Below are 25,290 nucleotides of genomic sequence, written 5' to 3'. Positions count from 1 at the left end.
CCAGCAATTTGCAGCTGGGAGGGGTTGAGGCTGATTTTCGTTTTGAAGGTCATTTCATGTTCGTTTGTATGCGGTGTTTCCTTTTTTTTTTTCTTTTCTTTTTTTCTTTCTTTCTTTCTTTTTTTTTTTTTTTGGTGAGAGGATTGGCGGGATCGAATTGGGAAGTTTTATCCGTTCACTTGGACCCGCCTCTGACTAGGGTAGGAAAACCAGGAGGGCTGGGCCGCCCGGGACCGCTGCATTCTCAGCCGCCTACCTCGGTTTTCCGCAGATGCGCAGAGCTCTGTCCGCGATGACCCTGCAGGCGCCAGGTGAGGTGGACAAGGTGTACTTCCCTCTCCAGAGCCCCCAGCCCCTGGCGGCCTACTACGCACCTTTCCCCGGCTACGGCCCGTACCTGAGCGCCTTGGGCGCCGAGGAGGATCCCGTCCAGCCTTTCCCTCCGCTGTCCGCGTCCCAGACCGTGGCCTCCCTGAACCCCTTCGCCGTGGCACCTCCCTTGCTGAGTCCGGGCCTGGCTGAGCCGCTCTATAGTGTGCCCTGGTACAACAAGCTGTCACCGTGGTACCCGCTTCCTCACATCCCCCGGGAGATGCCACACTTGGTGAGCAGTCCGGATTATCCGCGCGGCAGCCCCGGCAGCAGAGACGTGGTTCCCGTGGGTAACTCGAGCCACGGTGGCCTGCAGTGGGAACCTGAAACTTTATTTCTGCCGCCCCCATCGCACTTCATACCGGCCCCCCAACTTCTGAACGGAGAGGAGAAGTTGCCTGGTGGTCGTCGTTTCGACTTCACCGAGGAGGACCTGCGCTTCGTTCTCTATGGGGTCGTCGCCAACCTGGAGCACCCAGCCCGCCTGCAGCATGCCGTTTCGGGAGTCCTTGTCCCCTTCGACTGCTCGGGTAAAGTTAATCTACGCCTCCCCGGATAGGGTTGGACCGAACAAAGCGGGTCGCTCTGCTAGGAAGCCCTTCCAAAGGGATCTAAGTCGTGAAAAGTGCCACTGGGGCGTGATTGCGGGGATGGGTTTCAGTGAGCGCTGAGGACTGAGAAATGGTTCTTATCGAGGCCTCGGGAGCGGGAGCGTACGAGCTATCTCGATGACAGCCTTGTGCCAGAAAATTCTCTCCGTTACCTCCCTTGACCTTGTCTCTGATCCTCGTTTGCAAAGTAGAGTTAATTTATCTTCCCATCCTTGCACCAAGGGTGTTCCGGGTCTCAAATGAGCGATTGTATACAAAAAACAAGCTTGTGTAGAAGGAGCTAGAAAAACAATGAAGGCTGGATAAACATCAAACACAGAATGATAGTAACCTCTAGGGAGTAAGGGAGGGGGGCAGCCTATGAAATCATTTTATGGCACTTTTAATGCCTTTTTCTAGGGTCTAAACATGTTCCTCCAACTCTGGATAAAGACTCCCTCCAGCTTCCAGAAGGTGGGCAGCACTCCTTGCCTGCATTTCTTTCCCAAAACTAAGGTCAGTCTCTCTCCTCACTGTCTTTTCCCACCACGCTTCCCGTTTTCCTAGGCCTCTGTCTCATGCAGACCATGTTTGGGGAAGCTCCACACTTGGGTGTGTTCTGCTGCAGTTTCATTGCCAAAGGAATCAGGTTTGGACCCTTTCAAGGTAAAGTGGTCAACGCCAGTGAAGTGAAGACTCACCGAGACAATTCTAGGATGTGGGAGGTAAGTACTCAGATGGTGACCATCCTGAAAGTGGGGAGGGCGGCGGCGGGGGGGGGGGGGCGAATGAGGGAGCCCTTGGCCTTTGTTCTCTGCTAGAAAGGGACAGCAGGTGCTTACTCCATCAAGAGAGCACCTCTGCATGGACTCTGGGTTTTTGGTGCATGAAGTCATTGTAAAGAATTACTGCACTGTTTTTGTATTTACAGACCAAACCAAATGTAGAATGCAAAAAAAGAGTGTTTTAGGGAAGGAAAATGAATTTAAACTTTGATATTGTTTTCCTATAAAATTAGCTGATGATAGCCGGGTGTGGTGGTGCATGCCGTTAGCCCCAGCACTTGGGAGGCAGAGGTAGGAGGATTGCCATGAGTTCGAGGCCACCCCGAGACTACAGAGTGAATTCCAGGTCAGCCTGGGCTAGAGCGAGACCCTACCTTGAAAAAACAAAAACAAAAACCCTTAGTTGAAGATTTTTAACAGTGATGCCCTCCAAGTTAGTAATAGTGTGGGGCAGGAGGGTAAGGCTGCAGCCTTTTAACTATAGTTAAAAATCATGTGTCAGAATATTCCAAATAACTTTAAATATTCAAAATAGCTTGATCTTGTACTTCTAGGAATGTAATTTAGGAAAACAATATGAAATGCAAGCTATGTAGAACAGTTAATCACAGAGATGTTTTATAGTGAGACATTAGAGACACTAAATTTCCGTACCAGCAGTGGCAGATTATGCCTGAGAACTATATGGAAGTTAATTAATCTGCTGTCTTTAAGTGCAGGATTAAATGTAAACTATTTGTTTCCCTTATACAATTAACATGCTGAGCTGGGCATGGTGGCACACGCCTTTAATCTCAGCACTTGGGAGGCAGAGATAGGAGGATTGCTGTGAGTTTGAGGCCACCCTGATACTACATAGTGAATTCCAGGTCAGCCTGAGCTACAGTGTGACTCTACCTCAAAAAACAAACAAACAAGCAAAAAATAAAATTAACATGCTGACTATAGAAATTCATAAGTCAAGAAAGTGATAAAAAGGGCTGGAGAGATAGCTCAATGGTCAAGGTGCTTGAGGCAAAGCCTTATGACCCAAGATTTAATTTCCCAGTACCCATGTAAAGGCAGATACACAGAGTCGCACGTGCCTCTGGAGTTTGTTTGCAGTGGCTGGAGGCACTAGTGTACCTATTCTCTCTCTCTGTCTCTATTTTCTCTATCTCTCTTTTCCTATAAATAAAACACTTTTTTTTTTTTTTGAAAAAGAGGCCCTGTGTAGTGGTGCGCACCTTTAATCCCAGCATTCAGGAGGCAGAAGTAGGAGGTTGCCATGAGATCAAAGCCACCCTAAGACTACTTAGTGAATTCCAGGTCAGCCTGGACTAGAGTGAGACCCTACCTCTCACAATAAAGGAGGGCTGGAGAGATGGCTCAGTGGCTAAGATGCTTGCATGAAAAGCCTAATGGCCCAGGTTCACTTTCCCAGTACCGGCATAATACCTGATGCACAAGGTGGCACATATATTTGGACTCTGTTTGCAGTGGCTAGAGGCCCTGGTGTGCTCATTTTCTCTCTCTCAAATAAATAATATAAAAATATTTTTAGGGCTGGAGAGATGGCTTAGTGGTTAAGTGCTTGCCTGTGAAGCCTAAGGACCCCGGTTTGAGGCTCGGTTCCCCAGGTCCCACATTAGCCAGATGCACAAGGGGGTGCACGCATCTGGAGTTTGTTTGCAGAGGCTGGAAGCCCTGGCGCGCCCATTCTCTCTCTCTCCCTCTATCTGTCTTTCTCTCTGTGTCTGTCACTCTCAAATAAATAAATTTTAAAAAATGAACAAAAAAATATATTTAAATGTTTTAAATTTATTTATTTATTAGAGAGAGAGAATGGGTGGGCCAGGGTCTCTAGGCACTGCAAATAAACATGTGCCACCTTGTACATCTGGCTTATGTGGGTACTAGGGAATCAAATCTGGGTCGTTAGTCTTCATAGGTAAGTGCCTAAACCACTGAGCAATCTCTCCATCCTTTTTTTTTTTTGTTATATTGTCACCTATACACATGTCTTTAGGGTAGTAAGTTATGTTTCATTGTACTTGTAATGGAATATAAATCTGATTATAGAAATATATTCTATAGATTCAAGTATGAAAGTTGCTGTATCAATTTTTGGTAATCTCATTTTATGCATCAGGCAAAAAGAAAAAAGTATAGGATTGGGGATATAATATAGTTTTGTTGGGAGACTGCTTGCCTGGCATTCCCAAGGCCCTGCGTTCTGTCCCTAGCATTATAAAAGGCAAGAGGTTGGATGGGAGTGCTGGCTCAGCAGTTAAACGCACTTGCTTACAAAGCCTGATGGATTGGGTTTGGTTCCCCAATACTCACACACACTAGATTCACAAAGTGGCGCATGCATCTAACTTTTTTTTTTCTTTAAAAAAGTTAAGGTCACACACTCAGCACTCAGGAGTCTGAGGCGGGAAGATCACAGACTTAAGGGCAGCCTGAGCTACATAGCAAGACCCTGTCTCAAACATAAAATACACACAAAAACAAATTTCATGTCTTATTTTATCTAGATCTTTGAAGATGGTCACCTGAGCCACTTTATAGATGGAAAAGGCTCAGGCAACTGGATGTCCTATGTTAACTGTGCCCGCTTCCCCAAAGAGCAGAACCTGGTTGCTGTGCAGTTTCAAGGGCAGATATTTTATGAGAGCTGCAAGGAGGTCTACGAGAACCAAGAGCTCCTTGTGTGGTACGGAAGCTGCTATGAGAAGTTTCTGGACATTCCCACGAGCCTCCAGATCATGGAGCGGGGCAAGCAGCTGTCTGGGCCATCTGATGGTGAGTGCCCACTATTGCCCTGCCCAGTGAGAGCACCCCAGTGAAAGAACTGGGCTCTTCCCACAACTCCAGGAGACTGAATTGAGGGCATCTCTAAAGAGACATTATCCAGCTGAAGGAAATGTGCCCATCTTTCCAAACCTTTTGCTTTAAAAGGGTGTCTTCCCACCCCTCACCTCTTTTAAGAAGAAAAGTACAATAAACAGATGCTACCTGTGTCTTAGGTGAGACAGTTTCTTATTCACCTCTGCTCAGGCCAAGGTTTTAAATGGTGGGATGCAGTATCTTAACAGAGTCGAAAAGTCAGTTTAGTGATTGAGGCCAGCTTTAAAAAATTTAAAAGTTGGGTGTGGTAGTGCATGCCTTTAATCCAAGCACTCAGGAGGCAGAGATAGGATTGCTATGAGTTTGAGGCCAGCCTGAAACAACCAGAGTGAATTCCATATCAGCTGGGCTAGAGTGAGACCCTACCTCAAAAAAACCAAAAGAGAATAAAAAAGAAAAGAGAAGAAAGAAATAGTAATAAGCATTGTTAAGCTTTCATTTTAAATGTAGGACAGGTACCCAACATATTTTTCCTTCAAGAATGGATCTCACCATGAAGCCCAATTTGGCCTTGAACTCTGAACCTCCTGCCTCAGCTTTCTGAGTGTTGGATTTATAGGTGTGGCTCCTGGGTATCATATTTTAATGTGTATATAAACACCTGGAGATCTCTTAGAGATGCCAGCTCTTAGGGTTGGGGCTTAAGACTGCTTGTCTGTAAGCTTTCAGGGGTGGCTGCTGGTCCTGAGACCACTCCAAGTAGCAAGGATTTGGAGGACCACCAACCCACCCTGGGAGTAAGCCTTTGGAATTGACTGTTTTGGTGGAGAGGGTAGTGCTGGGACCTTTCAGATCATGAGACACAAACAACTGCAAATGCTACACCACTGAGCTGATTGCCAGGCTTACAATTTCCATTTTATTTTATTTATCTGAGAGAGAGAGAGAGAAGGGGGAAGAAAGAGTGTATGTGTGTGTGAATGGATATACCAGGGCCTCTAGCCATTGTAAATGAATTCCAGGTGCATGGGCCACCTTGTGCATCTGGATTACATGGGTACTGGGGAATCGAACCTGGGTCCGTAGGTTTCACAGGCAAGTACCTTAACCACAAAACCATCTCCAGCCCCATTTTGCATTTTTAATAAGTTCTCCAACTGATTTTTGTACATAAAAAGAATTAGAAACTACCAACCTACAAGGTGAAACTAACATGTAAGTAGCCATAATATGCATAATAAGACAGAGATAACATTATTATAATATAATACAGGTCCAAAGGAACAGGTAAAAGAGCACATGAATTGCATTCATCACACTTGTGACTGTCTGTGCGACTGTCTTCCTGCTGGATCACACCCCCAGGGCAGGAAACACTCATAAACTTGGAACATCCCTCACTCCTGCATCTGAGGGTATATTGAGTGACATTAAACTGAATTAGAAAAAGTTGTTTAGGAGCCGGGCATGGTGGCACATACCTTTAATCCCAGCACTTGGGAGGCAGAGGTGACTTCAAGGCCTCCCTGAGACATAGTGAGTTCCAGATCAGCCTGGGCTAGAGTGAGACCCTACTTCAAAAAAACCAAAAGCAAAACAAACAAACAAAAAGAAAGAAAAAATGGCTTAGGAAAGAGATGTGAAGAAAGGACTGTGTAAGGCAAAAGGAGAGAGAGTGATCAAGGCTCAGGGAATGGTGAGGCAATAGCAAGAAAACCTCCAAGGACCAGATGAAAAATTATGAGTAGTCTCTTCCAGTGGTTTGAATGAGGGATTTTGGGGATGAGCTTTCCTCTACTCCCCTAGCATGTACAAAACCTGGGAATGGAAGTGGGGAAGGATGGGGGAGTGGCGATGAGATGGTGAGAAATCCGTAATGAAACTTAGTTATCTCATGGCCAACCAAGAAGTCTACCCTCGGTCAAGTCCAGAAATGGATCAAGTTTTTTTTTTTTTTAATTTTTTTTGCAAGGTATGGTCGCACATGCCTTTAATCCCAGCTCTCAGGAGGCAGAGATAGGAGGGTCACTGTGAATTTGATGCTAGCCTGGACTTTAGAGTGAGTTCCATGTTAGCCTGGCTAGAGTAAGACCCTACCTCAAAAAAAAAAAAAACTAAAAAACGGTGGCCGGGGCTGGAGATTTGGCTTAGTGGGTAAGGCGTTTTCCTGCAAAGCCAAAGGATCCAAGTTCAATTCTCCAGGACCCACATAAGCCAGATGCATAAGGGGGCACACACATCTGGAGTTCAGGCACACCCATTCACTTGTGCGCACTCTCTCTCCATCAAATAAAGAAAATATTTTTAAAATGGGGCCAGATGACAAACACCTTTAATTCTAGCACTGGGGAGGCTGAGGTAGGAGGATCTCTTGTGGGGATGAGGATGGCCGTGCCAGGGTCTCTTGCTACTGCAAATGAATGCCAGATGCTTATGCCATGGTTTGCATCTGGCTATACATGGGTGCAGAGGAATCAAACCTGGGTGGGCAGGGTTTGTGAATAATCACCTTTAACAGCTGAGCCATTTCCTCAGCCCCCAAGTGCTTTTGAAAGACACGTACAAAATGGACTTGAAGCTGAGCACAGTGACGCACGCCTTTAATCCCAGCACTGGGGAGGCAGAGGTAGGATTGCCATGAGTTTGAGGTCACCTTGAGATTATATAGTGAATTCCAGGTCAGCCTGGGCTAAACAAAAAAAATTGGACTTGAGAAAAAATATTAATAGCTCACACAATGTGAACCCTGCTATCTTTTTGAAAAATTACTCTAATATGTAATGAATTGCTGAATGTCTGCTAGCAATTTTATCAAGAAAAAGTCCAAAACACTCCTGGTGGTTCACGTCTGCAGTCCTAGTTAAGGGAGGCAGAGTTCACAAGTTTAAGGATAGCCTGGCCTATGGAGTAAGAGCCTGTCTCAAAACTTGGAAAAAGCCCAGCTGGCTTGGTGGTACACACCTGTAAATAACCCCATTACTCAGGAAGTTGAGACTGGATTCTGAGTTCAGAACCAGTCTTAGCTATATCCTAAGTTTAAGACCAGCCTGGGTTATAGTAAGTACAATGATCAGAATTATTCAGGGGCTGGAGAGGTGGCTTACTGCTTAAGGTGTTTGCCTGTGAAGCCAAAGGACCTTGGTTCAATTCCACAGAACCCACATAAGTCAGATACACAAGGTGGCCCATGTGTTTGAAGTTTGTTTACAGTGGCTGAAGGCCCTGGCACGCCCGTACTCTATCTTCCTCTTTCTATATCTCTCTTAAATAAATAAAGTAAAAATCAAAATTACTCAGAATAGGGCTGGAGAGATGGCTTAGCAGTTAAGGCGCTTGCCTGCAAAGCCTAAGGACCCAAGTTCAATTCTCCAGGTCCCACATAAGCCAGTTGCACATGCATCCATTTGCAGTGACTAGAGGCCCTAGCATGCCCATTCTTTCTCTCTCTCTCTGGTCTATAAATATAAATCAGAAAAAAAAATAGTCAGAATAAATGTGTATTTCTCAGATATTTTGATGAGGATTGGTTGAGAGTCTTATAAGGTCTAGGGTTCATAGGGCAAGGTCTGGACTATGTGAGTGGGCTGTATGAATCTGCAAGTGTGTCTGTTGGGGCAGTGGAGATATGGAATGTGGAGTTAGCTTTTTTGATGAGAAGAACCTGTAACTGAAATCTGTCAGTTTGAAGGCAACTCTGTAGCTTAGCTCCAGGCTGGTCTTGAACTCACAGGGATCCTTTTACCTCTACCTCATGAGTGCTGGGATTAAAGGTGTGCACAACCACACCTGGCCAATTTTTTTTTCAAAAATTTATTATTATTATTTTTTTTATTGAGGTAGGGGCTTGCTGTGGTCCAGGCTAACCTGGATTCACTATGTAGTCTCAGGGTTGACTCAAATTTACAGGGATCTCCTACTTCTGCCTCCCAAGTACTGGGATTAAAGGTGTGTACAACCATGTCCAGCTGCACCTGGATATTTTTATTTTTTATTTATTGGATGTGTGTACATGTGGGCACACTTGTGTCATGATGTGTGGAAATAAGAACAAAACTTTGGGGTCGATCCTAGCCTTCCACCTCTTTTGTTTGTTTGTTTCCGAGGTAGGGTCTCGGTCTCTTGTCCAGGCCGACCTGGAATTACTAGATAGTCTCAGGGTGGCCTCGAACTCAATGGCAATCCTCCTACCTCTGCCTCCCAAGTACTGGGATTAAAGGCGTGCACCACCACACCCGGCTCCACCTCATTTTCTTTAAAGTATTTTTATTTATTTGAGAGAGAGAAAAAGAATGAGAATGGGCACAGCCGGGCCTTTTGCTATTGCACATTAATACCATATGCATATGCCATTTTGTGCATCTGGCTTACATGGATATTGGGGAATTGAGCCCATAATGGTAAGCTTTGCAAGTGTCTTTAGTCACTCCAGTCCCCCTCCAGCTCATTTTTGACACCTTTTTTTTTTTTTTTTTCAAGGTAGGGTCTCACTCTAGCCCAGGCTGACCTGGAATTCACTATGGAGTCTCAGGGTGGCCTCGAACTCACGGCGATCCTCCTACCTCTGCCTCCCGAGTGCTGGAAGCTCATTTTTATTTACTGCTGTGATGTGGGGTCTGGAGATCCGAAGAAAAAGATACATTTCCAGGCTGGAGAGATGGCTTAGTGGTTAAGCGCTTGCTGGTGAAGCCTAAGGATCTAGGTTCAAGGCTCAATTCCCCAGCACCTCGCTCAAAGAAAGCGATGCGGCAAGCAGGCCGGGAACCCTACAGGTGGTCTGTCGTCTTCCTGCTTATATTCATTCAATGAATGGTTTGTTTCCCTCTTGGTAAAGAAAAAAACAAAATCAACGTTTCAATTTCAGTTATTTATTTTCATGCTTGTGTGCGTGCGTGTATGGGGGTGTATGGGTGCCCTGGTGTCTCTTTCTGCTGCTAATGGATGCTGGTCCAGCTTTCCATGGGTGGCTGGCAGACTGTTTTCTTTAATTGTTGTTTGTTTATTTGCTATTGGCAGAGAGGGAGGGGAGGAGGGAGGAAGGAGGGAAGAGCACGGGGATGCCAGAACTTCTTACTTCCGCAAATGAACTCCAGAACATGCACCACTTTGTGCACCTGGCTTTTTGTGGGTCCTGGGAAATCAAACCCAGGCTGGCAGGCTTTGCAAGCAAGCGTCTTTAATGCTTGAGCTATCTCTAATTCTAATCTCTAATCTCTAATCTAAATAAGTAATTTATTTCCTTAGCCACCGGCTAACCACTCTGGGATGCAGTTAACAGCTCACACCACCCCCCAGGACAGCTTTTCCTGTGATTCTGAGGGTAAAGAGAGTTATCTCCCTCTGCAGATTTGATTTTACTTTTGTTTGTTTGTTTTTTCGAGGTAGGGTCTCACTCTAGCTCAGGCTGACCTGGAATTCACTGTGTAGTCTCAGGGTGGCCTCAAACTCATGGCGATCCTCTTATCTCTGCTTCCCGAATGATGGGATTAAAGGCGTGCGCTGCCACGCCTGGCTTTGTTTTATTTTTATTTTGTTGGTTTTTTTCTAGGTAGGGTCTCACTCTAGCCCAGGCTGATCTGGATTTCACTATGTAGTCTCTGGATGGCCTTGAACTCACAGCTATCCTCCTACCTGTGTTGAGATTAAAGGTGTGAGCCACCAGGCCTGGCTACAGATTCTTTTTTTTTTTTTTTTTAATTTTTATTTAATTGAGAGCGACAGACACAGAGAGAAAGACAGATAGAGGGAGAGAGAGAGAATGGGCGCGCCAGGGCTTCCAGCCTCTGCAAACGAACTCCAGACGCGTGCGCCCCCTTGTGCATCTGGCTAACGTGGGACCTGGGGAACCGAGCCTCGAACCGGGGTCCTTAGGCTTCACAGGCAAGCGCTTAACTGCTAAGCCATCTCTCCAGCCCTGGCTACAGATTCTTGACTAGACTCTCTTGGCTCTTTTCCCTCTCTGAGGACAAATGTAAGGTCTCTGGTTCATTTCATAATCAATCATTGGAATCCCGAGTGTCCTTGGCACTGGTGGCTCTGTCCTGTAAGTGGCCCTGCCCTCTCCTGTGCCCCAATACTGCTTGTGTTGGGTCTGGATTGGTTTTGAGGCAAGGTGTTGCTCTAACCTGGTTGACCTAGAACTCTTGATCCTCTCAGTCCTGGCATTCCAGGCATGGGCCCTCTTCCGGTATAGATACCTGGATCTGACACCTTTGCTCTTACTTGTTTTCTTCCTTCTACCTGCATTGATAAAAACAGACTTAACCTTTTTCCTGCTTGTCTGGCACTCAGAGACTATATCATTCATGTTAGTGAGACTCAGTGAGCATCAGAATTAACTTGAACCTATGTATTGAGAAGGCAAGATTCCTTCACTGTTTTTGTTTGTAGGGTTTCTTTGAGCAGTGTCTCACTATTAACCTATTTGGGTCCAGAACTCGCAGATCCTCCGGCTCCAGCTTTCCAAGTGCTAAGGCTATAGACAGGCACCACAGGTCACCTTTGCTCTTTCTGTGAACATTCTAGCTTGAGAATTTCCCCTCCAAAGTTCAGAAAAGAGACTAGAATCAGCAATAGCACTGGGAAGCTAGCCATGGATGTCCTGGTGTTGGCTTTGAACTTGTAGCTCAGGCTGATTTTTTTCTGGGGGGGGGGGCAGGTGGGGTTCCGAGGTAAGATCTCAGTCTAGCTGGAACTGACCTGGAATTCACTCTGGAGTCTCAGGCTGTCCTCAAACTCACACTGATCCTTTTATCTCTTCTGCCGGCCTCCCAAAGGCTGAGATCAAATGCGTGTGCCACCTAGCCCAGCTTGATTGTTTGTTTTTAATGTGTGTGTGTGTGTGGGGGGGGGAGCTAAAGGATCTTAAAACAGGGTCTCAGGTAGCCCAGGCTGCGTCCTGCCTTCAAAATGCTGAGAAGTAGTAGATATACTTATCTCCATGAAACACATCCAGGCAGCAATGTCTTCCAGGATTGGTGGGTTGAGCTCTCTTAAACTGGACTGGAGAGAGGATTTCTTCAACAAACATATTTTAGGAAGCAATGAATGAGGGCTTATAGATGAAAACATTTAAGAAGTAGATGTACTGGAATTCCAGCATTAGTGAGCCGAGGCAGGAGGGCCAAAAGTTTGAAGCCAGTCTGGGCTATCTAGCAATACCTGCCTCAAAAACAAAAATATTGAGTAGATAGTCAATCATTACATGTGCAGACAATCATTCATTTAAAGAAACTGATTATAGGAACTAGAGAGATGGCTCAGTGGTTAAGGCACTTGCCTGCAAAGCCTAAGGATCTATGCTTGATTCCCCAATAATCAAGTAAAACCAGATGCACAAGGTGGCACACACATCTGGAGTTCATTTGCAGTGGCTAGAGGCCCTGGCGTGTGCTTGCCCTCTTGCTCTTTCTCAGAAATAAATAAAATTTTCACAAATTAAAAAGAAACTGACTATAAGCCAGTCATGGTGGTTCATGGCTGCAATCTCAGTACTTGGAAGGCTGGGGTAGGAGGCTCGTTGTGAGTTTGAGATTAGCCTGGGCTACTTCCAAGTAAGCCTGGGATAAAAAGTGAGATGCTGCATAAAAAAAAGAGGATTTAGTGGTTAAGGCGCTTGCTACAAAGCCAAAGGGCACAGGTAAGCCAGACACACAAGGTGCCACATGCGTCTGGACTTCATTTTCAGTAGCTAGAGGCTCTGGTGCGCCCATTCTCCCTATCTGCCTTTCTCTGTCTCTGTCAAATAAATAAATAAAAATATTAAAATAAAAAGAAACTGACTAGTTAAGTAAATATATGTGTAACTAAATGTATATATATTTTATGTATATGTATTTTTCTTTTTCTTTTTCTTTTTTTTCTTTGGTGTTTTGAGGTAGGGTCTCACTCTAGCTCAGGCTGATCTAGAATTCATTCTGTAGTCTCAGGGTGGCCTTGAACTCATAGCAATCCTCCTACCTCTGCCTCCCAGGTGCTGGGATTAAAGGTATGCGCCACCATGCCCAGCTACTGTATGTATATGTTTTTATCTAGGCATGGAAGAGAGAAAAAATGTGGACATGCTAGTCAGGGCCTCTCTGCACTGCAAATGAACTCCAGATGCATCGTGTGTATTTGCTTTATGCTGGTACTGGGAATCAAATCCTGGGTCATTAGACTTTACAGGCAAGCACCTTAACCACTGAGTCATCTCTCCAGTCTATCAGTTATTTATTTGAGAGTGACAGAGAGAGAAAGAGGCACAGAGAGAGAGGAGAGTGGGCACTCCAGGGCCTCTAGCCACTGCTAATGAACTCCAGACACATGCGCCTCCCCCCCCCCCGTGCATCTGGCTAACGTGGGTCCTGGGGAATCGAGCCTTGAACGGGGGTCCTTAGGCTTCACAGGCAAGCACTTAACTGCTAAACCATCTCTCCAGGGTTTCACTCTAGCCCAGGCTGACCTGATCACAGGGATCCTCGTACCTCAGTCTCAAAAGTGCTGGGATTTGTAGGGAGCTAATTTTGTTTTTGTTCATTTTTATTTATTTATTTGAGAGTGACAGACAGAAAAAGAGGCAGATAGAGAGAGAGAGAAAAAGGGCACGCTAGGGCCTCCAGCCACTGCAAAGGAACCCCAGACATGTGCGCCCCCTTGTGCATCTGTCTAACGTGGGTCCTGGGGAATTGAGTCTTGAACTGGGGTCCTTAGGCTTCACAGGCAAGCGCTTAACCACTAAGCCATCTCTCCAGCCCAGGGAGCAAATTTTTAAAAAATATTTCAATGGCATTATCTCCCAAAGATTGTAGTTTGAGATATCTATGAATTAAATAAGGGAATTAAAATAATCCATTATTCTGCGAAATTATGTGAACGAAGATTGAAGTTGATTGTCAAGGGGGTGTTGAGCACATCAGGGGTTGTGTGTATTTGGGGGATGGTACTTGGGAACCTTGATCAGGCTAGACCAGTAATCTACATCCACAGCCCTCTACTGCCCAAGGTTTCCGCCCAAGTTCTCTTGGAGGAAGGAAAGAGGGACATTAGCTAACAAAGCCACAGGCACTGACGCCCCTGTGTTTGACAGAGTCAGCGGAAGGTTACCGATGTGAGCGCTGTGGCAAGGTGTTCACCTACAGCTATTACAGAGACAAGCACCTCAAGTACACGCCCTGTGTGGACAAGGGGGACAGGAAATTCCCATGTTCTCTCTGCAAACGCTCCTTCGAGAAGCGTGACCGGCTCCGGATCCACATCCTCCACGTCCACGAGAAGCACCGGCCGTACCTGGTGAGTGTGAGGAGGGGCGTGACCATCTCACCCCTGCACACGTGGGGTGTGCCCCTGGATGCTAGCTAGAGGCAGGTGTGAGAGATAGCACACATGCTTGCTGGGGTCGTGTGCACAGCCGGAAAGCCACCCCTGGGCCTGTGGGTTAGGTGAGGTGCCACAGGAGGGTGGCCAGCAGCTGAGCGTGGGAGAGCAGAACAGCAAGGATACGTGACTGTGCAGACACGGGGGGGCATAGGTGGCCACAGGCTGAGGCAGGACAGGAAGCAACATCGGAGCCAAAGAGTCATTTTCTCACATCCCAAATGCCAGTTTGGTGTAAAAAGGACAAAGTAAACTTTGGTCTTAATTGGGCACAGACAGATTCTTGTGTAATTTCTGGCTCCATTTTAATTTTATTATTTATTTTTAAATTTACTTGTTTATTTGTGTGTTGTGTGTATGGGCATGCCAGGGTCTCTTGCTGCTGCACATGAATGCCAATCAGGCTTTAGGTGAGTAGCTGGGAAATTGAACCTGGGCCAAGAGGTTTTACAAGCAAGTGTCTTTAATCACTGAGCTATCTCCACAGCCACAGTTTTTAATGTTTTAATATGAGAAAATAATGGGCCAGGTAAGTACAACTTGGGGAAGGAAAGGAAGCAGGTGAGTGCGGGTGATCCAGGTATGACTGTAATCCCAGCACTCAGGAGGCTGAGGTGGGAAGATCATGAGTTCTAGGACAGCCTAGGCTACATAATGAGAGCCTGTCTCAAATAAGTAAGTAGATAATATTGTTACCTGCTTTTGTAGTTGTATTTTATAAGGTGTATTTTACAATTCCTAAGATTTTATAGTTTCCCATCAGTTAATATTACTGAAATTGCAGCATATTATACAACTGGTAGTACATGAGTGTTTTCGTTTCTGGATTTTTAAGATAATGTTATTTATTTATTTGAGAGAGAGAGAATGGGAACTCCAGGGCCTCCAGCCACTGTAAAAAGAACTCCAGACACATGCATCACCATGTGCATCTGGCTTACATGTGTTCTGGGGAATCCAACCTGAGTCCTTAGGCTTTGCAGGAAAGCATCGTAACCACTAAGCCATCTCTCCAGCCCCTTTCCAGTTTTTTATTTATTTTTTTTTTAATTTTTTAAAATTTTTATTTATTTATTTGAGAGCGACAGACACAGAGAGAAAGACAGACAGAGGGAGAGAGAGAGAATGGGCGCGCCAGGGCTTCCAGCCTCTGCAGACGAACTCCAGACGCGTGCGCCCCCTTGTGCATCTGGCTAACGTGGGACCTGGGGAACCGAGCCTCGAACCGGGGTCCTTAGGCTTCATAGGCAAGCGCTTAACTGCCAAGCCATCTCTCCAGCCCTTTTCCGGTTTTTTAAAATTACCATTACTTGTTATTTATTTATATATGTATTTATGAGAACTAAAGAGGCAGACAGAAAGAGAAAATGGGTGCTCTAGGGCCTCCCACCACTGCAGATGAACTCCAAACCCATGTGCCACTTTGTGCATCTGGCTTTACATGGATACTGGGGAATCAAACCCAGGCTGTCAAGTTTTATAGGCAACCACCTTTAACTGCTGAGCCCTCTCCAGCCCTGACTTTCTGTTGTGGTTAGTACAAAGTCATGGTGGGTCTTACAACTGATAGCGCATGAACATTTAGCTATTTAGCTGCAGATAAACGTCAGTGGATGTTAAGAAAGAAGCTACAGGATTTGTGTGTGTTTGTAAGTTTTTTTTGTTATTGTTGTTATTTATTTGTCTGGTTGGTTGGTTTGGATTATTTTTTCCCACCAGGGTCTAGCTCTGTAGCCTGTGCTGGCCTCCAACTTACTCAGCCTCCCAAGTACTAGGGCTATAGGTACGAGCCAGGATTCTGGGCTGTTTCTGTTTTGGTTATTGTGATAATGTGCATCATATGTGGTACTGAACCACAACTCTAACACCTTCCCCTCTTTCTCCTCCCTCAGGGATTAAAGGCTTATGCTATCACACCGGCATGTGTGTGTGTGTGCTGTGTGTGTGTGTGTGTGTGTGTGTGTGTGTGTGTGTAAGACATTTCTACCAGGGTGTTAGGCGAGTCATATGTCTAAATTTGAATGGCTTGGTCAGGCTGGGTTAGGGCAAGGCAAGAAAAGCTTCAGTGATGTGTTCCTGTCGTGAAAGTGAGGGCTGTGCTTAAGGCAGGCAGGGGACAAGCAGCATGAGGTTATCAGTTGACATCTTGTGCTGCTCTTTTTTTTTCAACTTTATTTATTTATTTGAGAGAGTGAGTGAGAGAATGGGTATGCCAGGGCCTCCAGCCACTGCAAACAAACTCCAGATGCATGTGCCCCCTGTGCATCTGGCTCACATGGGTCCTGAGGAATCGAACTGAGGTCCTTTGGCTTTGCAGGCAAACACCTTAACCTCTAAGCCATCTCTCCAGCCTGTACTGCTCTTAGGTAGAGTGGAGGCAGAATCATTTTAAACTGTTGATACAAGATTATGAAGTCTGTCACATTTAGGAAGGGTCTTTAGTTCCATTGTCTTTGCAGACTTGTGAGTGGTCTCATTCTTTTTCCTGAAAATGGCACTAGTAACCATCATTCTGACCAGCTTTCTGACCTGGACTTGGGCATCTGACTAAGCTACTCAAAGAGTGCCTCACTTTGAGGGTTGAGGGTTTTACATAGTTAACATTAGCACTTAATTTGACCATAACAGAGAAATATTACATGAAACAGACATAAAGAACTTTAGAGCCTTATGTGGTGGTGCATACCTTTAATCCCAGCACTCAGGAAGCAGAGGTAGGATCACTGTGAGTTCAAGGCCAGCCTGAGACTACATAGTAGTCTGTAGCCCTAGGCTGGCCTTGAACTTTAGTGATTTTCCTCCCTCAGGGATTAAAGGCTTATACTATCACACTGGTGTGTGCATGTGCCTGGGCTGGAGTGAGACCCTACCTCAGGGAAAGAAAGAAAGAAAGAAAGAAAGAAAGAAAGAAAGAAAGAAAGAAAGAAAGAAAGAAAGAAAGAAAGAAAGAGAGAACTTGAGAGACCTGATTTTGGTTTGGGGGTTAGGAGTTGAACCCAGAATCCAGCACATACTGAACATGCCCTATATCACCGAGCAACATCCCCAGATCGCACATGAGTAAGTTGTAGGAAGAAAAGCAGCGACTGACTAGCTAACATATGAGGTACACAATTAATGAACACTCTTCCTGGGTATGGTAGGCCCCTCCCACAATCAGGACACTTAGAAGATCCAAGTTAAGTTCAGCCCAGGCTGCCCAGTTCTATATACTAGGCAAGGATACAGAGAAAGACTTTGTCTTAAAAACAAAAAAACAAAAAAAAACCCACACACATGAGCCAGGTGTGGTGGTGCACACCTTTAATCCCAGCACTCAGGAAGCAGAAGTAGGAGGATCACTGTGAGAGGGAGGCCTGCCTGGGAAAACATAGTGAATTCCAGGGCAACCTGGGTCTGGGTGGAGGTCAGTGGACAAGCGTTTGCCTGGCTTGCACGGGGCTCTGGGTTCGGTCCTAGCATGGGAAAAATCCATGAGCTCCGTGATCCTGAAAGTGACAGTTTCAGAAAGAACACAAAGTAAAAATGTCAGAGGAAGTCCCTGTAGTCCACAAGAATAACAAACAAGTTCACGCACAACTGGGACATTTCTTTCTCTTCTGAAATGCCGGACCTCCGGCAGGAGGGGTTCGCATGCTTAGAAAGCATCGTCCTTACTTGGTTTCCCAAAACGGCACTGAATGCCTCGGCGTTCTGTTTTGCTCTGACTTCCTTGGTTCACACAGGCACCACCAGTGCATGGTCAGCAGAAGACTGAGCACCTAGTAGGCCCTTCATAAACATTCGAATGAATCATCGCAACACTCAGCGATCTTACGTGCAGACTGGTGAGGAGAGCCAGCATTTTGCACATGAGGAAACAGGTTTCAGAGGAAACCTACATGGAGTAGTCACACAGCTCCTCGTGAGCACAGCCAGCCTGGGACCCCACATTTCACATCTGGAGCCACTGGCAGGGAGGAGGCCGGGTGATGGATGACCTGGAGCTGCAGCATCGACGTGACAGTTGTCGAGTCGCTTCCTGATTCTTCAAGGCCACCCCAGGAAGCCCTGTCTGTCTCAACGGCGCGGGCGATCCACGGATACACACAGAATAATTGCAAGAGTTCTCCCACACCCACGGGGACATCAGGGTGAGACAGTTGCTGGGGAAACCGAGATTTTAACTCTATTTTTCTTTCTCATCTTAGTGCTCTATATGTGGGAAATGTTTCTCTCAGTCCTCCAGCCTGAACAAGCACATGCGAGTCCACTCTGGCGACAGGCCATACCAGTGTGTGTACTGTACAAAGGTAGGTGGGGCTTGCTCTGGAGGGGTCTGCCTGGAGCCCAGTATGGGGGTCCGCGGGTGAGGGCTAGAAGCATAAAGCCTGGCTGATGATGCATTTTGGGTAAATGTTAGTTGGTGACCAGCCCACTCCATATTTCCACTCCCTAATAGCTCAGTTTTGCTGAAGATGGTCAGATATGACCATCTGTTGCCAAGCTGGCCTGTGGGAGCATGTTTAATGAAACGTCTCAACTTCACAGGGCTCTGGCAATCCACACAGTGTGATTCATAATATATGTAAAGGAAGTATTTAGGATCAGTAAATTATAAAGTGAAAGTATCAAAATATAAGACTGCGGGACTGGAGGGATGGCTTAGCAGTTAAGGCATTTTCCCGCAAGGCCAAAAGACCCAGGTTCAATTCCCCAGGGCCCATGTTAGCCAGTTGCTCAAGGGAGTGCATGTGTCTGGAGTTTGTTTGCAGTGGCTAGAAGCCCTGGTGCACCCATTCTCTCTGTGTGTGTCTCTAATAAATGAATAACTAAAATCTTTAAAAAAAAATGTCAGAGTGTGGGTTTAACTGAGGTTCAGCCCTTGCTTTTGACGCTTACCTAATAGTGCAACTTTGAACAATTCCATTAACTAAGCCAGGGGTGGGGGCACATGCCTTTAATCCGAGCACTCAGGAGGCAGAGGTATGAGGATCACCACGAGTTCAAGGCCACCTTGAGATGATACAGTGAATTCCAGGTCAGCCTGAGGTAGAGTGAGACTCTACCTTGGAAAATGAAAACAAGCCAGATATGATGGCCATTCCTTTAATCCCAGTACTAGGGAGATAGAGGTAGGTGGATTTCCATGAGTTCGAGGCCACCCTGAGACTACATAGTGATTTCCAGGTCAGCCTGGACTAGGGTGAGACCCTACCTTGAAAACAACAACAAAAAAAGGAACACATAATTCCACTAACTTCTTTTTTAAAAAATTATTATTTGCAAGCAGAGAGAGAGGAGAGAGACAGAGAGAATGGGCCCACTAGGGCTTCCAAGCACTGCAAATGAACTCCAGATACATGCGCTGCTTTTATGTGTCTTACTTTACATGGGTACTGGGAATAGAACCTGGGTAGTTAAGCTTTACAGGCAAGCGCCTTAACAGCTGGGCCATCTCTCCAGCCCCAGTCCCATTAACTTTTCTCATTTAGTTTCCTCACTGCTAAAATGGAGGGTGGAGTAATCTTCAGAGTTGTTCAGTTCAGTATATGTTAAACTTGTGTAACAATGGCTGGCATATTGCACTACTGAAATGTTAGCTACTGTTATTAGTAATTTGACATGTGAGAACTTCACTGGGAAAATGTTGCTGATCAAGCAAATTCTAGAGGGACAGTGCAGGGGTGGCATACAGTTTGTTGCACAAAAGTAAGAGTTATAAAAGTAGGCAGGGGCTGGAGAGATGGCTTAGCAGTTAAGTGCTTGCCTGTGAAACCTAAGGACCCTGGTTTGAGGCTCGGTTTCCCAGGACCCACGTTAGCCAGATGCACAAGCCAGATGTGTCTGGAGTTCGTTTGCAGTGGCTGGAAGCCCTGGTATGCCCATGCTCTCTCTCTCTCTCTCTCCCTCTCCCTCTTTCTCTCTGTCTGTTACGGTCAAATAAATACACACACACAAAAAAAAAAATTTACAAAAAAAAGTAGATGGGCTGGAAATATGGCCCAGCAGTTAAGGCACATGTCTACCAGTGTTTGAGTCCCCAGTACCCATGAAAGCCAGATGCACAAAGTGGTCCATGGATCTGGAGTTCCTTTACAGTGGCTGGAGAACCTCGAACACCCATTCTCTCTCTGCTTGCAAATAAATAAAATAAGAGTTAGCCTGGCATGGTGGTGCATACCTTTAATCCCAGCACTTGGGAGGCAGAGGTAGGATTGCCATGAGCTCAAGGCCACCCTGAGACTACATAGTGAATTCCAAGTTAGTCTGGGTTAGAGTGAGACCCTATCTTAAAAAACCAAAGAGAGAAAGAGAGAGTTACAGTTACAAAAATGGAGAGGGAGGCTGGAGAGATGGCTCAGCAGTTAAAGCATTAAAATAAAAAAGTGGAAAGGGCCTGTGCCTTTGGGGCTGCTGGGATACAGACACCTGTTTGGCCATGTTTCATAAATACACTAAGCTGATGGCATGCAGCTCTGCTGTCCAACGCAGCTATTACCATATGTAGATGTTTGGATTTACATAGGTGAGATAAACTAGCTAGATAGAATGGTGTGTGTTTGAAATCCCAGCCCTTGTAAAGGCTAAGGCAGGAGGATCAGGAGTTTGAGACCAGCCTGGGCTACATAGTGAGACTCTGTATCCAAAATAAAGATGAAATAAATAAAAAAAGTTTTCAGCTTTCACTAGCAACACTTTAAATGCCCATCATCTGCAGGCAAAAGTAAGCACAGGGGCAGAGAATGCTTACCTTTGCAGCATCCTATTGAAGAGCACGGATATAGACTTTGTTCCTGTATTATTGTCATTTTTTTAAAGTCACTAAAGGGAAATAGTGTTTACAGAGGCTTCTAACCACCCTGTTCTCCAAGGGGAAAAAAAAAACCAAACACTAAGTCCAAGCCCAGGTGGTACACACCTGTGATCCCAGCACTTGGGAGGTAGAGACAGGAGGATCGAGTTTGAGGCCAAGCTAGACCTAAGTCTACAACAGAAACAAACAGTTAAGTCTAGTAGGCTTATGGAATCTAGTACCTGTGAATGGGAAGAAAAAAAAAAAAAACCAAACCCAGAGCACAGAACACTGGGGTTGAGACCAAGGTAACCACAGGAAGCTAGCACAGCATAAAAGAAGGCAGCAGTCGGCGTGGAAGACACTGTTTCTCCTGGCAGCTAAAGGACCTCCAATGAAACTTCTAGATCAAGGCCAGAAGGCTCTGCAAACCATCCTGTACTTGTATCTCTCATTCTTCTCTGTGATGCCAGAGACTGAACACAGTGTGGCCCATAGGCCAGGCAAATGTTCACTGTACTGCTGCACCCAGCCGGGAGTCAGGACCACTCCCTGCATTTCTAGATAACCTGCAGATGATGGATGCTTTGAAGGCAGAACTAAGTCCACTTAAGACATGAGTTGGTGGTAGGGCATTCTGGCTGACACACGTGACTCCAGCTCATGTACTGTCCTGTCTAGGTGGTCCTCTACAGGGAGCAGTGGCCTGATTCCTCATGCATCATCTGAAAGGGCCTGGTATGGCAGGTGGATATCCCCAGCACCCACTGTCAAGTACTTTCTACCAAACCCCAAATCCTATAATTTGTATCACTGCCATTGGGCCCCCAAAACTCAAGCAATTTTCTTTTTTTTTATATTTATTTATTTATTTATTTATTTGAGAGCGATAGACACAGAGAGAAAGACAGATAGAGGGAGAGAGAGAGAATGGGCGCGCCAGGGCTTCCAGCCTCTGCAAACGAACTCCAGACGTGTGCGCCCCCTTGTGCATCTGGCTAACGTGGGACCTGGGGAACCGAGCCTCGAACCGGGGTCCTTAGGCTTCACAGGCAAGCGCTTAACCGCTAAGCCATCTCTCCAGCCCCAAGCAATTTTCTTAATATCTTTAATAAACCATCTGAAAGTGACAAAGATGAGAAACTAGCCATGAAATAAATGGACAGATCAGTTATCAGTAAAGAAGAGAGAATGAGTGTCCAAGAATAGGTCTGTAAAATAATAAAGTTTCTAACTGCTGTAGAAACAGCTTGACAGCTACAAAAGCTAAACTTGGGCCGGGCATCATGGTTGTCATTACCAGTACTTGGGAGGCTGAAGCAGGAGGAGTATCAGGAGTTCAAGGCCAGCTTGGGCCAAATGAGACCCGGTCTCAAAAAGAAAGTTTGTTTAAATGATGGCTTCTAGGTCTTGTGTCAGATTTTTGTTGGAGGGTTATATTCTGCAGGGGTGCCAGGCATGGTGGCACACACCTTTAATCCCAGCACTTAGGAAGCAGAGGCAGTAGGATGGCTGTGAGTTTGAGACCAGCCTGAGACTCCATAGTGAATTCTAGGTCAGCCTGGGCTAGAATGAGACCCTATCCCAAAAAAAAAAAAAAAAAAAAAAGAGGGATGGAGAAATGGCTTAGCACTTAAGGTGCTTGCCTGTGAAGCCTAAGGACCCAGATTTGATTCTCCAGGTCTTATGTAAGGCAGATACACATGGTGGCGCATGTGTCTGGATTTCGTTTGCAGTGACTAGAGGCCCTGGTGTGCCCATTCTCACTCTCCCTCCCCAACCCATCTCTCTGTCTCTAATAAATAAACAAATAAAAATTTAAAAAAAGAAACAAAAACATTCTGTAAGGGTAAGGTTGACCATATAGATATATGTATGTATATATATATTTCCCCACCCCACCCCCATGTTAGATATAGATTCCAGTGCTTCAAACATGCTGGGCAAGCAGATGTACCCAGCTCAACAGTTGGTTTTACTTATTTATTTGTTTTTTTGTAGATATACCACATCTTAATTATCTATTCTTCTAGTGGTGGACATCTGGGTTGATTCCAGCTTTATTTGTTTATTGGTTCTAGCTTTTAGCTATTACAAATTGAGCTGCTACAAACATGGTTGAGCAAATCTCTCTGGCCTATGGTTTGAAGGTTTTAGGGTAGATGCCCAGTAAGGAAATAACGTCTGTTGGTATCTCTATAGTCAGCTTTTTCAGGAGTCTCCATATGCTTTCCAAAGTGGTTGTACCATCTTACATTCCCACCAACAGTAGACTAGTGTTCCTACTTTTCCACATCCTCGCCAGCATTTATTTTCATTTGATTTTTTTTTTCCATTTAAAAATTTTTATTTATTCATTTATTGTCTTTTTTCAAGGTAGGGTCTTGTTCTAGCCCAGGCTGACCTGGAATTCCCTATGTAGTCTCAGGATGGCCTTGAACTCATGGTGATCCTCCTACCTCTGCCTCCTGAGTGCTGGGATTAAAGGTGTGCACCACCATGCCCAGCTCTTTTTAATTTTTTTTTTTTGTTAATTCATTTGATTTTTATATATATATATATATATATTTTAATTTTTATTTATTTATTTGAGAGCGACAGACACAGAGAGAAAGACAGAGAGAGGGAGAGAGAGAGAATGGGCGCGCCAGGGCTTCCAGCCTCTGCAAACGAACTCCAGACGCGTGCGCCCCCTTGTGCATCTGGCTAACGTGGGACCTGGGGAACTGAGCCTCGAGCCGGGGTCCTTAGGCTTCACAGGCAAGCGCTTAACCGCTAAGCCATCTCTCCAGCCCTCATTTGATTTTTTGATGTTTGCTATCCTCATTGGGGTAAGGTGGAATCTCATACTTGCTCAAATTTGCGTTTCTCTGATGATTAGGGTTGATGAACATTTTCTTTTTTTTTTTAATAAAGATCCTTCACAGCTTTTTTTTTTTTTTACTTTTTTTGTTTATTTTTATTAATTTATTTGAGAGTGACAGATAGAGAGAGCATGGGCGTGCCAGGGCCTCCAGCCTCTGCAAACGAACTCCAGATGTGTGCACCCCTTGTGCATCTGGCTAACGTGGGTCCGGGGGAATCAAGCCTCAAACTGGGGTCCTTAGGCTTCACAGGCAAGCACTTAACTGCTAAGCCATCTCTCCAGCCCAAACATTTTCTTCAGTGTGTGTTTGCCATTTGTATTTCTTCCTCTGTGAATTGCCTGTTCAGTTCTTTGCCCCATTTTGTGAGTGGGGTGTTTGACTTCTTACTGTCTAGATTTTTGAGTTCTTTGTTTGTTTGTTTGGTACTCACCCTGTAGTTCCAGGTTGGCTTCCAACTCATAACAATCTTCCTACCTCTGCCTCCCTAGTATTGAGATTAAAGGCCAGCGTGAACAACCACACCCAGCAAGAGCTGGCTTTAAAAGCTAGAGTCCTCAGTGACCTTAGCCATGGAACAGCCATTGTTTTAAAGCTCAGTGTTAGTCAAACCAGCCAGAATACCCCATCAATCCAGTCCTTTAGGATGAAATTTTTGTTTGTTTGTTTTTTTGAGGTAGGGTCTCACTCTAGCCCAGGCTGACCTGGAATTCACTACGTAGTCTCAGGGTAGCCTTGAACTCACGGCGATCCTCCTACCTCTGCCTCCAAGTGCTGGGATTAAAGGCGTGCACCACCACACCTGGCTAGGATGAAAAGTTTTGGGGGGTCTTGCTCTAGCCCAGGAATTTACTATGTAGTCTCAGAGTGGCCTTGAACTCATGGCAATCTTCCTATCTCTGCCTCCTAAATGCTGGGATTTAAGGCGTGCACCACCACCTCTGACTGGACTGATGCTTTTTTTTTTTTTTTTTTTGGTTTTTTGAGGTGGGGTCTCACTCTGGCTCAGGATGACCTGGAATTCACTATGTAGTCTCAGGGTGGCTTCGAACTCATGGGGATCCTCCTACCTCTGCCTCCTGAGTGCTGGGATTAAAGGCGTGCACCACCACGCCTAGCTGGACTAATGCTTTTTGATAAATAGACTTAAGGTCAGGGTTCATCACTGGAATGATATGAGTGTTAGTTACACTGAATTAATCTCTTTTTAAAATTTTTTCTTTATTTATTTGAGAGAAATAGGCAGGGAGAAAGAGAGAGAGAGAATGGGCACACCAGGGCCTCCAGCTACTGCAAATGAACTCTGGATGCGTGTGCCCCCTTGTGCATATGGCTTACGTGGGTCCTGGGGAATCGAACCTAGGTCTTTTGGCTTTGTAGGCAAGCGCCTTAACCACTAAGCCACTTCTCCAGCCCCTGAATTAATCTCTTTGTGAATGAGTTGTAGCACCCATGTAAGTTGGTTTTTTTTCTTCCACGTCTGTTCTCTGCAGAAGTTCACTGCCTCCAGCATCCTCCGCACACACATTAGACAGCACTCAGGGGAGAAGCCCTTCAAGTGCAAGTACTGTGGAAAGTCCTTCGCATCCCATGCTGCCCACGACAGTCACGTCCGACGTTCGCACAAGGAGGGTGACTGTCTCACCTGCAGCACTTGTGGGAAAAGCTTCCTGGGCCAAGAGGATTTCTATTCCCACATGAAGTTTCACAAAGACTGCTAG

The 25,290-nt window shown here is 45.6% G+C and overlaps 1 protein-coding gene across 1 annotated transcript; it reads left to right on the top strand.

Moving 5' to 3' along the window:
- Window positions 1–292: 292 nt before the first annotated feature.
- On the top strand, window positions 293–25,290 carry Prdm14 (PR/SET domain 14). Its single transcript, XM_004653450.2, has 7 exons — window positions 293–902; window positions 1,383–1,436; window positions 1,530–1,687; window positions 4,267–4,534; window positions 13,644–13,846; window positions 18,121–18,222; window positions 25,063–25,290. The coding sequence occupies exons 1-7, from the start codon at window positions 293–295 to the stop codon at window positions 25,288–25,290; spliced, it is 1,623 nt and encodes a 540-aa protein (XP_004653507.2).

The sequence above is a fragment of the Jaculus jaculus genome, chromosome 2 (genome assembly GCF_020740685.1).
Source record: "Jaculus jaculus isolate mJacJac1 chromosome 2, mJacJac1.mat.Y.cur, whole genome shotgun sequence".
NCBI classification, from domain to species: Eukaryota; Metazoa; Chordata; class Mammalia; order Rodentia; family Dipodidae; genus Jaculus; species Jaculus jaculus.
Note: the sequence above shows the minus strand (reverse complement) of the source record. Positions and strands in the feature narration are given on the sequence as shown.